The following is a 16,604-nucleotide window of genomic DNA, read 5'->3' on the forward strand; positions in this document are numbered from 1 at the left end:
CATGCTATGTATTCTCTTACCGCAGGATGGTGTGCAAAGCAGAGTCTTTGTCCTCGAACCAGAAAATATCTAAGCTTCCATCTCTTGAAGGAGTTACAGCTCTTCAGCAGAGGTCCTTCCTTCAATATTTTCTGAAAGATAGAAGCATATCGTTGAGTAATTAGATCAATTTGCAAGACTATATCACTTGTCTTCTCAGTTGAGAAGATCAGATAGTTGGAAGGACTACCTTGTTACACATCTGAGAAATGGCCTGAGGGCCAGGAAAGAACTCAAAAAAGTTAGCTAAATCAGAAAATGCATTGGTTACCTTTGGATAACACATTCAGTATGATATAAGCTATACGTTTCTTAGGACAGTGGCCTAAGAGCCATGGAGAACATCTCCATTGGTGATAGGAGATGTGGAGAAGAGACATTAACACATGACTATGAGAACAACATGCCTAAGAAAAAACAAGTGGTAGGGGAACATATTACATTAAGTAAAGGCAGACTTTCTTGATGTCTACAGGTTGTAGCTCTAGACAGGACCTTCCTATCAGCTCTTTTAGAGTGTTCCTTTTAGAATATTAAGTTAGAGCACATCCCTTCCCTGCTCACAAACTTCCAATAGTTTCCCAATATTTTTAGAACCAATCCAAAGTTTTTACCATGGCCTTCAAAGGATTCATGGTCTGATGAGAGAGCAAAAAGTCACTGTCTTCTGATTACTTTCTTTACATAATTGAGTCTGACCACTAATTTCTGTTACTTGTTGAACAGACTGACTCTAACCAAACATAGAATCTACTTACCATTTTTATCATTGTGCAAGTTCTCAGTTATATTTATAGATACAAACCAACACACAAGACTGCTATTTGGAAAAAGTACTCACACCAACCAAGCTGGAACCAAACCTATGCTGAATGGACAAAGAGCCAGACTTAGTTTGAGTAACCAAATCAAGGCTGTGTCATGAATTCCACCTATCACTTAAATTAGAATCACCATTAAGTGGTTGTGAAAGTATTTAGTTCGGCCCATCCAGTATTTATCAAAGTTTTAAATTAGTTGATATTATTTAAAAGGCAGAACATTTCACATTAAAATTTAAGTTTCCTGCTTCTTTAGAATAATCAGAATGTTTGGTAACCTTGGAGCTATGTTCTCACATGGCAACAATCTGTTGGAATGGAATAGCAGCTGTGCCTTTCAGATGGGGCACCTGACTTCAGCAGGCATTTGAGTTTGGGACCCCAATCAAACAATCCTTTGCTACTCCTATTCTCCCACATATACACACATCTATTACACTTTATGTTCAATTCTCTAACCAATAGGGTAATATGTACTAATGAACCTCTGTATGTCAATTGAAAAGTGAGTTCATGAGCAATCTGTGTTTACCTGAGTCCTCTTGACAACTTATGAGAGTTTCAAAGTATTATACCATTCTTGGATGCTTATAAAAGAATGGCACCAAGGAATAAAGACAGAGAACAATAAGATCTTGTGGGAAGGAAAAGGATGGCAAGGAGAGTGAGAAATTACATTTAAATTGTTGAAACTAAGTCCTCAATGAGAAAACAAGTCTTGTCTAAGCATTGTGATTACATCATTCTCCTTTCTCTGGTCAGGTAGCCTATGGTGTATACTCTCAATGATAGTATTTGGTTTTCTCACTTCTACACCATTTATTATTCTATACTAAGTCTTCATAAAACCTAGGTAGTCATAAATATCCCTTTCTGTTAAACACTTAAGTTCAAAATTTTAACTGCTCCAACTTTGTACAACTGGAGCCACATCCATTATTCCTGTCTTTCCCCCGAGTTATTCTACTCTGTTAATTACTAAATGCTTCTCCTACTGTTCTTATTCTATCAGATATAGTATCCAATTTAATAGTTCATTTTTACAATTTTTGGCTGAATATTTCCCCCTTTCCTCCATTTTCAGTTTAAAGCCTTCATCACTTATATGGCTTTCTCTTATCCTTGCTGCCATATCCAACTCTCTTCTCTTCAGGGGTAGGATGGTGGAGTGAAGTGGTAATGAGAAAACATGGAGGGAGGTTTTTCCTCAAGAAGATTCCTAGAACCCTGGACCTTCTGGTCGCTTGAGAAAATTCCAAGACACTGGTGATTTAAAATACTGAAATAAGTAGAAATTAGCCTCTTCTCCTCAGTTACTTCCTTCTATCAACCCTTACTAATGATCATTACTTAATTCCCCTTCCTGGTACTTAAGAAATATTCTTTTTTTTCTTCCCTTACTTGTTCCATGATAATTAATGACATCTTGTTATTCATCCAAGGACACAGAAAAAATAATTATTAGTTAATCTGTTAATTTGAGGACACAACAAATCATCAAAACCTTAAATTCTCATTCCATAACTCCAGCATTTGTCAAGTCAAGAAGAGAAAGACTTTGTGATGCATTTATCATTGGATAGGGTGCTTCATAATATTTTTCTGAGCTTCAACTATGGACTCCACCTTTTGCTAGGCCCTTTGGGGCAGCTAAGTAAGTTGCAGGCCCCTTTCCTGTCTCAAAAGTATGGATAGGGGGAGTGGAGGAGGAGGGAACAATAATCCATGTAGACAAACACAAAGTTATGTGAGCTCAGAAACATTAGAAAGAGACTTGGGGCTTCATGTTCATTGCCCTAAATGTTTACCTCTGGTTCAGATGAGGGGTTCCACCAGGATAGTGGCTATCCACTCACACACCCTGTCACTGGGTACACCAACCAAAGAACAATAATCTCCTCTCTCTGCTATGATATTAAATTGGTCACTTTGAATGAACTAGCTTTAAGTGCAGGGCTGTCTGTTCCATGCTGGTTGATAACAGAATAGTCAACAAGACCTAATAGGGGAACTGAAGAGCCCAAGCCCAGTGGCTACCAAATTTTAGGTGATTGTTATTGAATCCTGACAAGTGTTACTAGCTCATTCCTTTCTTAAAGAGAAGCTAGCAATCCAGGCTAAAATTTGTGTGAAATTTTATCATATTGAAATGTTAGCAACTAATTGAATTTAAAAAAAAACTGTGAGACCCAAAGAAAACACGTATTCATACCAAAGCGAGCCCACAGGCTACCATTTTGCAATTTCTAAATTATAACTATTATCACTTTCTCTAGAGGACAAAGTGAGTGAGTAGTGAGTATTCCTGGCATCAGAGGAGGTTGCAGTGTAAGAGTTCAGAGTTTGTGTGTGAAAAGCCTTTACATTTGAGATATATATTACTAAGTTGGGAACATATATGTCTTGATATAATTTATGTATAGTAGAGAGAAAGGTTAGAAGGCCATACAATAGTTTTTTAAATTCTAAACACAGGCTCTATATCATACACTCAGAACTTCAACAACTATCCAAACCTGGGTTGGGAAAAGGTAAAGTTCCTTACCTTTTATTTTTTTAATTGATTTTTTACAGAGAGGAAGGGAGAGGGATAGAGAGTTAGAAACATCGATGAGAGAGAAACATTGATCAGCTGCCTCCTGCATACCCCCCCTCCCCCACTGGGGATGTGCCTGCAATGGGCATGTGCCCCGACTGGAATGGAACCGATGACCTCTCAGGGCACGGGACAGCACTGGACCAGCTGAGCCACACCAGCCAGGGCTCTGACTGTCTTCTCCATGCCCACAGGTCTCTCCCTGGCAGCGCCCTGGAGCTCCGTTATTCCCAGGCACCTACGTTACCCTTGACTGGAATCGAACCCGGGATTCTTGAGTCCGCAGGCCAATGCTCTATCCACTGAGCCAAACCAGTCAGGGCAAGTTCCTTACCTTTTAAACTCTGCCCCCGTTACTGGAGAAATGTACTAATCCAATCACTGTTTCTAAAGAAACCATTGTGTAAGCAGAAGCTAAAAATCAATTAATGGTCAATAAAATATGTGCATGCAAATTAACCTTTACCTGCCTGGGGCCAGTAAACTTAATAAGGATATAAGACAAAAACTGCGAGACACAAACAAACAAGCACATCCGGTAAAGGCAGGAATTGGAAGGAGAGCCCTTGCCTGTCCCTTAAGAGGATTTGCACAGTGCTTCCCAGTTCCTGGCCTCTTGCAGATAACATCATCTCATAGGCCCCTTGCCACAACCATGTAGAGTGTTACCTTGAATTTCCAGATGGTAAATCTGAGGCTTGGGCATTTCTATTGCTTTACTTGAGGATTCACAATTACAGAATGCTGGTGGGCTCTGTGCTCTTTCCACTATTCTACCCATGACAAGAAAACTGGGAATGCCTGATTAATTAATATGTATATCACAGAGTGAAAACACTATCCCCCCCAAACTTTGTTTTGAAAGAGAAAACAGTAGATTGCTAAAAATTAAAAGGTATTCTGTGAACAGCTCTGAATACAGAGCCATGCCCCACTATCTGAAAGTAGAGCATTTCTATGAAATCTGTGGTAAGCGGAAATGGCATAAAGTGAAGAAGCGATTATCATTAACTTATATGGAAATTTTTTTTAACATTCCCAGACCAAAAAAAATAAACTACAAAATTATACTAAACTAGAGGCTTGGTGCACGGATTTTTGTACTGGTGGGGTCCCTCAGCCTGGCCTGTGCCCTCTCGCAATCCAGGACCCCTTGGGGGATGTCAGACTTCCTGTTTTGGCCCAATCTCCGCCGGAAACTGGCAGCCAAACATCCCCCGAGGGATGTAGTAGTGTGTAAAGTGGCAGGTGGCCAGGGAGGAGCCCAGGCGATGCTCCGCTCCCTCTCATCCTGGCCCTGCTGCTCCTGCTGCTGCCACTGGGTAGCACTGCCATAGAGGCAGGAGAGGCTCGCACCCGCAGCTGCGCATGCCAGCCATGAACCCGGCATCTGGTGCCCATTGGTCAGCTGAGCAGCACTCCCACTGTGGGAGCGCACTGACCACCAGGGGGCAGCTCCTGTTTTGAGTATCTGCCCCCTGGTGGTCAGTACACATCATAGCAACCAGTTGACCGGTTGTTCGGTCATTCGGTCACTTAGGCTTTTATATATATAGATAACACATAAGACATAAAATAACTTTATTATCTCCAGTTTTACACTAAGTGTAATATCCTTACAAGCTCTCTTAGGCTTTTCTGCTACCATAGGCCACATTTTGCTAATAGATGCACAAAATAAATGAAGATAAAGTACAGATACTTAAAGACACAGTTCAAAGCTATGAGGGCTTGATGCTGAGATGCTGACTCCCTGGGGAAGGAGCTAGGAGGGACCACTCCAGCTGTTCAGGCTATGCACTGCCTCTTAACAGCTGCTGCAAAACAAACGCTGACACTATTTTCACTTTTTGCCTTTTTTTGTAATAGCAAAACTCCTGCTTTCTTTTGTTAGCAAAATCAGGTACTAATATAGATCTTTCATAAAAGTGAAGTGACATAAAGTGAACTTTCAAAAAGCAGGGGATACCTGAACGTAGTACTAAAACTGTTAAGGACTTTCCCTTCAAGAGGCAAATGGTAATCCATGGTGGGCAAGAGAGAAGTTCTTTTGATTTTTAAAGTGACTAAGATTGACTAGAAGAATAATGAGAATTCACATGTATACAACACTTTGCAATTGATAAAATGCTTTTACTTTAGTTATTGAATCCTCTCAGGCACCCTCTGAAAGGCAACTAACTCAATTCTGCTCTATAAAAGACACTTTGAACTTCAATTTCCTTAAGTGGCTTGCCTGTGCATTTTTATTTCTAAGACATTATCAAGCCAATTGAAGCTTTTCCTCTAAAAAAAAGATCATCAATGTTTGTTTTCCATTTCTGAGATTTTGCAGCATCGTGGGGCTAAAATATTTGTCAGAAAAATGCATGTCATGTTATTATGTAAAGCAATGAGAGACAGCATTCTATATGGGAAATTTTTCTTGGTGACCATCTTTACAAGTATATAGATACTTCATAGAATGGGGCACACATGTACTCCTCTTGGTCCAAGCTGCCACATTCCTGTGGCAATCAATACAGTATTTGTGATGCTACAGATAGGAAGAAGTTATGCAGGATAATAGGGTCCTCATACATACTGCAATGCCATGTGACCCACCTGCTGCTTCTTAAACCAGAACATACTACAGGCAGGCCTCCTAGTTTTTCCTGCCAATTCTACCTGACATTTAAATACAAATAGCACTGCAGTCTCTACTTTTAAACTCTCAAGACTGGCTATTTTGTGGACTGTGCGTTGTGCTGAGTTAAATTACTGTAGATCATTTGGCTTCATTTAAATCCAAGGATACAGGACTTATTAAGGCATAGGTAATTCAGGCCCCAAGTATAGGCAAAAAGTCTTTGCCTAAACTGTGGCATCCATTACAGAAAAAAACTAGAATTGTGAAAAGCTCTGCTTAATTTCCTTTTGGGTTCTCTGATAATCCAATCTCCAAATACATTATTCCCTGAAATATATATATTTTATTGATTTCAGAGAGGAAGGGAGAGAGAGAAACATCAACAATGAGAGAGAATCACTGATTGGCTACCTCCTGCAAGCCCCCTACTGGGGGTAGAGCCCACAACCTGGGCATGTGCCCTGACCAGGAATCGAACCGTGATCTCCTAGTTCATAGGTAGATGCTCAACCACTGAGCCACGCCGGTCGGGCTGAAATTCTTTTTGAAAAAACAATATTGTATTGTATATTTGAAAGTTGCTAAGAGAGGAAATTTTATTTTATCATTAAAATATTTCCCCCAACACCATTTATCTCTTCTATACCCTTGTCTACCTCTCCGCCACCACCATCACCACACTATTGTCCAATATTCCATGAAATTTTTGCTCACTGGCACAGGTGCTCTCTCCCTTGATGCTCTACAACTCAGCATGTATAAATTAATTATCGACAGTGAAAGTAAGTACTTCCCTTGCTCCATATTTATGAAATATCTTCTATAAAATATCTCAACAGGGTCTGTAAAGCAGCCCAATTTCCTCTATATAATTAACACCTGCCTGATGCTTAATTGGAAAAGGGCAAGTACAGCTGCTGCTGTGACCTTTTCCTATGTTCCTCCCCAGTCCCCAAAGCTTCTACTATAACTGCTACGTCTGTTTTTCTGTGGCTCAGTGGATTTTTGATGGATGAGGTTTTGAGGAATGCTTTTGCCTTTTACTAGCAAAAGGAACCCTATTAGGTAGCCAAATTGAATTCCACCATCACTCAATCAAGCAGTAGGCAAGCATCATGTCACACACCACTACCTGTTTTTTTCATGCTGTTCTTGGAAGGGAGGCTGGATCAAGTTGGGGATGAACAGTTTATTACTCCTCAAGTGAGAACCAGACTCCCACTATGAATACAACCAGGGAAAGCAGCTTTTTGCCTATAGCTCCTTCAGTTAAAAAACCTGGAACATCTATTCTCTTTGCTTTGGGGCTGAGGTGTGATGGGAAGAAAGTCATTTTCTAGCTCAGGCCTGCCAAAGTTGATTCAGAGCAACAATGTTTGATTTAGTTAAAATGTAACTCTGGGTGCCTTAGGCTTTAAGAAAGGCCAGGCCCGCTGCCTTGCTGAAAAGCTTTATATTCCCCAGAGTCCTGTTGACCTGGCAGGAGTCAGACAGACTGGCTCCAGCACTTACTAGCTGTGTGACCTTGGGCAAATCACTTAACCTCTCTGAGACTCAATTTCTTTGTCTGTTAGATGAGGATACCTCACAGAGCTTATGCCTGCCACTCTATAAGTGTGAGTTGCTTGTGGATTGTGGCGACAGGGACTTGTGATACTGCTCCATTCATCTGGCTACTGGAAGCTTCCCTCCCCAGCACTAGCAAGCCTGGCTGGCTAAGGGCAGCAGCAAAAGGATAAGGATTGGGTTGGCTAACTATCCTAGTTTTTCCAGGACTTTCATTGCTAAAACAAGGAAAGTCATAGGTAAACCAAGACCTACTGGGTGCCCTAGCATTGAGGAAGGAGATCTTCCTATTGCTCATGTCTGTAAGGACTATAGCTACAAATGCCTCCCACAGCCTCCTGTGCTAAGGAAGAACTATAGAGGATCCTCCATGTCCCTGCTCTCTATTAGTGAAATAAAATAAAGTTTAGAATGATGCTACTTTTTTCTGTACAGGCAAAAAACTTTAATGAGCTTATTGAATGTTATTCAAAAGATAGTTTATACATATGCACAAACATATAAATACATATATTATTTCTTCTTCAAGTAAATCAGCATTCTATGCACAATGTTTGTTTCTTGCTTTCAATACATAATATATAATGAAGCGCTTTCCATATTGGTACATACTGAGCTGCCTCATTTCTTTTTATAATTATAGTAGAGGCCCGATGCACGAAAGTAGGCCTTCCTTTCCCTGGCTGCCTGCCCCGGCTTCCCTCTGTCACCTGAGACCCAGGCTTCCCTCTGGCCCTGGATTCGTCAGGAAGGACGTCCAGAATAACGTCTGGCCTAATTAGCGTATCACCCTTTCATTATTATAGATAGCATTCCATTGTATGAATGCAATGTGATTTATTTTAAACAGTCTCCTATTGATGGACAGTGGTTTAAAATCATATTCTAGTATGAACAATATTGCAATGACTCTGTATATATATGCCATTTTACCTTGGTGTGAGCACATTGATTAGATAAATATCAAGGGTTGGTGACTTGAAAACTAGTCCACTGGGACCATTAAAAACATATGTCTTTGCAAATCTCTCTGCTCTCTCTCCCTTCCCCTTTTCTATTACTGTAGTTTTCTAGGGAGGGTAAGGATCACTAATTGGAGCTTAGGGAGGAGGTAAGCAATTTGGACCCAGGCTGACAAAGTACAGAAAACAATAACCTGGCTCTTGGTAATTGCCCTGGGACTAGTGTCCACCAGGAAGGGGGAAGAGCTTGGCTGAGTCTTCCCAGACCTTCACACAGGTTTGAATGCTGGTTTTGTTGCATTGAACTGTGAATCCTTGAAGAAGCCATTTAGCATTTACAGGATGATGGTCATTCTGATCTAGGTTGGGTGTCTAATCCAACTTGGGAATCACTTCAATTCACTTATTTCTTTCTCCCAGAGGCCATTATTTCACCCAGCAGGAAAAGCCATGGATGAATAATGTGTGCAGATTTCTCATTAGTTTAGTTAACGGAGACCATATACTGCAAATGATTTCACAAATGGGGAAGAAGAAAAATTATAGTTCTTTGAAGAGGTGTCTGAAATGTCATAACCCACATTTTGTATATGTTAATACTTTGTAACAACATGCTGAACCATCTCTTGGAGCTCCTAAACCTGGGGACTTCAATGTTTAGAGCCATTTTTAAATGCTTGCAACCTAATGCCAAGAGGAACTTTCCAAGTATGCAAAGTGTTGCTCATTTGGCTACAACTCACTCAGAGAGCAAAGTGATGAAGACTCAGCATTGCTTTCTGTTCATTGGGCTTTAAAAATACCCATCTCTTTCAAATCATGGCATCACATGCCTCTAATAATGTGGGTGCAGTAAGTCCACATCACCTAACTTCATATAATTGGGGAGTTGGAGAGATTGCCTTATTGCCAAACTGGTCCCATGCAGACAGCCATCTGAAGGCATGCACAGGACCTAAGAATACATTCACTAACAGATATTCTGGGGATGACGTGGTTAGATAATAAAGAGGGAATGTTGAGTTTTTGTTTTTACTTTTTCTCAGCCTTATGAAGTCATGTTGACAAGAATTATGAGATTTTTAAAACATTTTTTATTGATTAAGGTATTACATATGTGTCCTTATGCCCACATTACCCCCCATCCCCCCCACTCATGCCCTAACCCCCGCTGTTGTCTGTGTCCATTGGTTAGGCCTATATGCTTGCATATAAGTCCTTTGGTTGATCTCTTCCCCTTACCCCCACCCTCCCCTACCTTCCCTCCGAGGCCCAATGGTCTGATTGATGCCTCTCTGTCTCTGAATCTGTCCTCGTTCATCAGTTTATGTTGTTCGTTATATTCCACAAATGAGTGAGATCATGTGATATTTATCCTTTTCTGACTGGCTTATTTCACTTAGCATAATGCTCTCCAGTTCCATCTAAGAATCATGAGATTTATAGTCAGAAACAAATTCTAGAACTATTGATTCTGCTTTCTTCTGCAGCAATAGGGAAGATGAAATTCACTAATTCACATGTGTGTGCAGGTATGTGCGTGTGTGTGTGTGTGTTTGCATGCTTATTTGTTTTACTCCACCAGTGGTAGTCAAGAGCAGGAACAAGGTCTCAGGTAAGGGCACCTCAGGGGTGAGATTGGCTTGTGGATTGGGTGAGGGAGTTTCCACTAAAACTCTAAAGCTGTGGATATCTTAGCTGCCTCTGAGAAGAGGACTGTCCCTGGCTGAGCAAAATTGCCTCATATGGAGGCAGGAGGCATGGTAGTTTGACAGCCCACCAAACTGGAGGGAAGGGAAGAGCTGTTAAGGAAGACACTATGTTGTGAGCCTTGGTTCCGGAGAAATTACTGGCCAGGTAACAAAGTTGAAAAGCTTTGACAATTGGTAAAAGGAGGTCAATAGGAACAAGCTTCCTGGAGTAATAATACTAACAATTGCTAACAGTTGGTGAGTCTTTACTATATGGGAAGCACATATTAAATCATATTTCATGGAGAACTGAGGCTTGGAGAGATTAGTTAACTTCCCCAGTAGGTTAATAACTGGCAGAGCTAAAAATCTCTCGGAGTTTTACAGTACATGGAAGACTAGTTACTCCTCAGTGAAAGAAAAAAAAGTGAGGTTTAAGTAATTGTTCTTATTGCCAGTTATACCTTTTTGTCAATTAACAGAAGGAAGCAGGATTCGGGGGAAGATGGGTGGTGTGAATCTCAGCTATTGTTTTTGTTTTTAATATTAAATGCCAAAGTAAGGTAATAATAGTTTAATTTACACAGCAGTTTGTCAGCTATAAAGACTTTGAAGATTCTCATTTGACTCTGAAAACAACCCTGAGGAGCAGACAAGGTATTTAATGCCATTGGCTTTTTTCCAGATGAGAACACTGTGACTCAAGTAAGGAACCAAGGTCACTATGTGTAAATTAGTTTTGATCTTCTGACTTCCAGTGTAAGACTCTTTTTGCTGTATCTCTAAGTTTGATGTTTTCTGTATTATTTGGTATCATTTTAATTAGTAGTCTCTTTTTCAAAGCCTAGTTTATCCTTCTTATCCGTTTTCTGCTATCCTGCAATATAACTCTCCACCATTGTTGCTGGTAAAGAAGTGTAATCAGTGTGCAATTGGCAGACATCCTTGTAGTAAAACAGGGTAATACCATGCTGAGCCCAAAGGGAAAGTCTTTTCTAACCTGGATGGCTCCTAGTAGCAATAATGAAAATTTAATTTGGCTTTGCAACTACTGCGTAAAGGCATTCTGCAAAGATATTACTAGGAAAGACTGAGAGTGGTACTGTTACTATTGCCTCCCCTTCCCAGTGGCCACTTCCCACAGCTTGTTCAGATGTTTTACCCTAAGACCTACTGCTATCCTTTCCTAGTTTTGACCCTTCATTTATGTCTATCCAGATTTACATCCCTTTCCAACTTTTCCTTGTAGGCAAACACCTGGTAGAACTACACCCCCTCTCTAGCCAAGCTATGTTTAAGGGATTAAGATTGCTCAGCTCCTAAATGGCTACTAACCACAGTAATTAAATTCTAACACCCACTGGCCAGGGCTTAGATCAAGGCTGACTATTGTCATTTGGATTTTGGATTTTGTGCAGTTTAACTCTTGAGAGCCTATTCAGAAGGGGCCACCAGAAGAGCACAAATGCACTAAGGGAGAGGGAAAGAAAGAGAGAGGAAGGAAGGTATCAGTGGTATTATAACTCAAGCTGATAGGCCAGGAACAGGGGAAGGGGAGTAGAAAATAAATCAAAATAGGATAAGCATGTTACATTGGAGGGGAGGCTGGGAGTGGCATCAAGCACTAACAACCTTGTAGATGACAAAAGATTCTCATCTTCCCACCAGTAGCACATAGGATTACCACTGGCACTGGAACCATCTCTCAGGCACCATTTCATTGGCTCTGAGACTGTACTCTAATCACTGTGTGTGCAGCTCTCTGTTCAATGTTGTTGTGGAGAAGGCAGCACTGACTAAAATGGGAAGAGAAAGATTATCAGCTGAGATCTGGGGTCAGCTACACTTGAATCACACAAGAAAATAAACAGTAGACAAAATTGTCCTCTGGGAGGGGTAGGTGGCTGCCCTTTAATTGGAAACAGGGCTTAAAAAACTAGGATTAAGAGACAGAAGGAGGAGGGGAAATAGCAAGGGGGAGTCCAGTGTGAAACAGACTCACTAATAGCAATACACACACTAAAAATGATACACAAAGAAATATGGAAACTCAGCCAACCCCTCTTGCCCTTTTCACCCCTACATACATATGCTAAAGAGTAATGTACTTACAAACATGTGTCTAATATCCACACCTTTTCTGAAACGTCCACTATGACTAGGCATCCTGATGGGCATGTTGTATATATTACTACTGATACTCACAACAGCACTGCAAGGTAAGTATTATTATCATCATATTATAGATCAGTTTTTGAATGTCAGAATGGCCAAATGACTTCTCCAAGGTTATACACAGATACAAAGAGGGATGATTTTGAACCCAAGTCTGTCTGATTATAAAGCCTAGACATATTTCTTCTAATTATACAATACATGTTGCCTCTCCTAGAAAGTGAGGGTTGATTTGAAGAGAGAGAGAGAGAGAGAGAGAGAGAGAGAGAGAGGATAGTTTGCAAAACCACAAGAAATCTCAGTGATCCAATTTGTGTTTTTCACAGAAACATTTGTACATAGTGCAGTATGGGCAGAGATATAGCATTTGGGAAAGAGTGCACTTAATATGCACTGAATTCCATGTAGTTTGGACTCCAACAATAACCTGCTTATGAGCAAGTCATGCCAGTTCTCCAAGACACCATATTCTTGCTAGAACATCAGATAAAGATGCTAAAATTTGGCACTTGCTTCACCACGGGAAGACTAAGACATAGCAGGCAAAACTATTAATATCGCTCAGGTCTTTTGCCATAAAGTAACATTCCATAAAATTAAAAATGGCAGGGATAACCCTGAGACCAGGAATAGAAATTATTCCAAAACTGAGCAGGTCAGAAAGGAAAACCTCAGCATAAAATTCTCATGGTAAATCACAAATACTTGTCATAACCAACCTATGTCTGATGGGCACAGTGCCCAGAGTGCCACAACTTACCCATTGTAGGTACTTGATGAGTGTTTATAAAGTTAAATTGAGTGGGGGCAAATACACTTGGGGAAGACAGTGAGAAAGAGTGTTCTCAAGTGTTCCTATCAATTGGCTCCTAAAAGCCAGTTGCTGTTGTAGGAAACACATGAAGGTTCTGACATTTCCAAAGCCATATATTCAGGCAAAAGCCAATTTAGTACAGAAAAAAGTGTAGATTTTGGAGTCAGATAAACCTGGATTTGAAACTCCACTCATCACTTATTAGGTGTGTGTTTTGGGGTGAAAACCTCAGAATTTTTAGCTGCAAAAGCACATACAATGACACTTAACTCTTAATAAAGATCAAGAGAATGCATGAAAGTGCTTAGAGCTAATTAGAAATTCCATACATATTTCTTCTTTCCTTCCGTGGATATGATGATAATATTTTTAACCCTAAATTGGAACATAAGGCTTGTTAAAGTTTGAATATATATGTGGTTGCAACAGCATATTGGGGGCTCAATTTGAAATCAGTGTTTTGCCCCAAATATTGGAGCATAGTTTACATACTAATAGTCCAAGCCTAGTGGGTCTTTACTACCAGAGGTTAGAGTGTGTTTGATTTGTGTGGATTAGTCCATGCAAGCACAGACTCTCTCCTTCCCATGAGTAGCAGAGCAGGGATCACTGGGAAAGGAAATAAAGACTATAAATAGAAAATCAAACTTAAGTCTGTAGAAGAATTTGTGCCTGCTGTCCCCACAAAGATATTCATAGTGCTGGGGCTTTTGAACTCCTTCACCAGAAACCAAAATCTAGATAGAGCATCAGAAGGGTTTATGATTATATAGGTAGGAAGATTAAAAAAAAAAAAAGAAACCAGTGTTGGAACAAGTAGTCATTGGAACAGTTAGGATTAGTGAACCCAAGTGTTTGTATCTCTTTAAGTTAGCAGATAGACCTTTTAAATCTAATCTTCTCTAATGTTTATATTAAAACAGGTAATTTTTGAAGGACCAAAAATTCTGAAGGACTGAGTTGAAAACATCCTCTTCTGTTTTATTTCATTAACCACAACTATGGGAAATTATTTCAAATGCTGCTAAAATCTTCCATAACTAAGGCAGCAACCACCACTTACCTGGTAGCAATGTATGCTGATAGTATATCCTAATTCAAGCCAATTATCTAGGAGGAAATGACTAGCTTTTTCAGGTCTAACCTTGCAAACTCAAAACTAGTTAAATAAAATAAAATAAATATCACAAGGCCATTTTCCTGCATAACAAACAACTAAGGCAGGGTGTTATCATGCCAACTAACAAGACCTGTGACTTTATAGGACAGAGCCTAGTGGTCTACAACTATCTACTTAACAACTTCTGCCAACCTAATGCAACAATTACAACCGCTTCTTATATTACTTTGTCATTTATGTGCCTTGGGCTTTCAAGGGAAGTCTAAATGTGTAGTTATACAATGAAATCTAGCAAATGGGTCTTCTCATTTTATCTGTATACCTTTCAAGAGTTTAAGATGATTAGAGTGGATTTCATAGTCAACAAGTCCATCTCCTTGCCCATGGCTATATGGGATGACTATATACTTAAGCTATCCCCCTCCAAATGGCTGTTCTTACTTTTCCTAAAAATTCCTTATTCTTAATGCAGAGAAATTTTCTTTAACCCTTGATGCAGAGAAAGGAAATCTTCATTCTACTCAGCTCTCAATTCTGCAGAAGCAGCTGAAGATTTGCTCTACTAACGTGAGACCAGTGGAACAGCAAGAGCACTTTTAATGCAGAGAAGTGAGTGTAGAGAAGGTAGAGATTGCCCATGCCAAATGAACTCCCTTTGGTTATTACAGAGAAATGAGCTGTCTGCCTACTATCTCTGTGGTTTTCCTGGTGGGCAATTCACCTTGGTATTCCCAAATGATGGGCCTTTTTATTTTTCCAGTTCTTTCTTACCTGGCGACAAGGTAAGACTCTTTTTCTGGCTCATGATTCACTGAACTATTTTTAGCCAGGAGTAGCATCTTACATAATGAAAAATAAAGGAAATGTGAGCCAAAAACCTCATAAACCTTGACTAAGTAGGAAAGGGGACAATCTTTCTGACCCCCAAATGAATAAAGTATATATACCTACCATCTCCTCATTTAAGAACTCAGAGGTGCCTTGAGATGCTCTTTGGTCTATCTCAGTTTCCTAATTGAGTCTCACATATACAAGTCCTCCAAAAAGCATGTTCAGAGGTAAGAGGACATGTGGATTAATGGTTTGAAACTAAGGTGGATATATGGATATTTGGATAAAAGAAGGTGGTTCTGTAGTCAGCAAATGGGAAAATTAAAGGAGAAATGATAGAGGAAAAGATGTCAGTGAAGGGATATCAGGAAGGTGGAATTCAGTGTGTAAAACCTTTTATTGTATGGAAAAAGTATCAAGCATACAATTACTATGAAGCTTACAATATTTTGTACATTCTGCCTGATTTATCCTTTTGACATCCCACAAAGGCAAAGAGAAAGTAGGTTATCATCTTCACAACTCATTACCTTAATAGCTACACTTAGAGAGTACTTTTCCTTCTCCAAGTTTAAAGTGCAGTAAAATGCCATATTTTCTCAATAGCATCTATTTCTAAGAATGTCAAAATGTGTTACAGGTCAGGTTCATTTTATATTATTGCCACATGTTTTTCCCCAGAATATATGTGTTGCCTAGGTAGAAACCTTTCAGCAAATTGATAATTAATCAGACATGATACTATTTTCCTGGGTCAAAATGCTTTCAATCTTATTGATACAATTTAACAAATGGAGAAAGTCCATTGATAACATAATTTTCTTTTTGAGTTCTAAATTTTAATGCAACCTACAACTCCAAAAGAAGCTTCTTGAATCAAAATGCTTAATTTCCTCAAGGGGAATGTCAGAAGGCCATCTCTCAACATAACAAATAACTTAGAGCAACTAAGAGCTAAGAAACATGTGAGAAACATATTTTTCAAATCTCAAGACAGGCATTTTGCTTTAGCTGGGAACTTTGCTTTAGTGTTAGATATAATACCATCTATTTTCTGAATGGAATATGAAGTAACTCAGCCTTTCATGAACATATTTAAATGAAGCATAAAATACATTCTAAAAGCTAAATATAAATGTACTTTTAGTCATCGTGCCACAACTAGGACTGACAAAATCCTAAACAAACAACCCTATTTGATTTATCGATTATCTATCTATCTAATCTAATAAAAGACAAACATGCAAATTGACTGTACCTTCACTATGCCTTAAGCCACGCCCACCAGCCGATCAGAGCGACTATATGCAAATTAACCCACCCAAGATGGTGGCCAGCAGCCACGGAGCTGGAACAAGCA

At 39.7% G+C, this 16,604-nt stretch overlaps 1 protein-coding gene across 1 annotated transcript in view; it reads right to left on the reverse strand.

The window, feature by feature from the left end:
• The window catches only part of DGKK (diacylglycerol kinase, kappa), a gene marked incomplete at its 5' end in the record, with an annotated part of 129,308 nt that overhangs the window by 84,034 nt on the left and 28,670 nt on the right, over window positions 1–16,604 (reverse strand). The window contains one exon of the mRNA XM_014538272.1: window positions 21–131. Coding sequence (XP_014393758.1) covers window positions 21–131 — 111 coding nt within the window. The remainder of the gene's footprint in view (window positions 1–20; window positions 132–16,604) is intronic.

Source organism: Myotis brandtii, unplaced genomic scaffold (assembly GCF_000412655.1).
Source record: "Myotis brandtii unplaced genomic scaffold, ASM41265v1 scaffold1875, whole genome shotgun sequence".
NCBI lineage: Eukaryota > Metazoa > Chordata > Mammalia > Chiroptera > Vespertilionidae > Myotis > Myotis brandtii.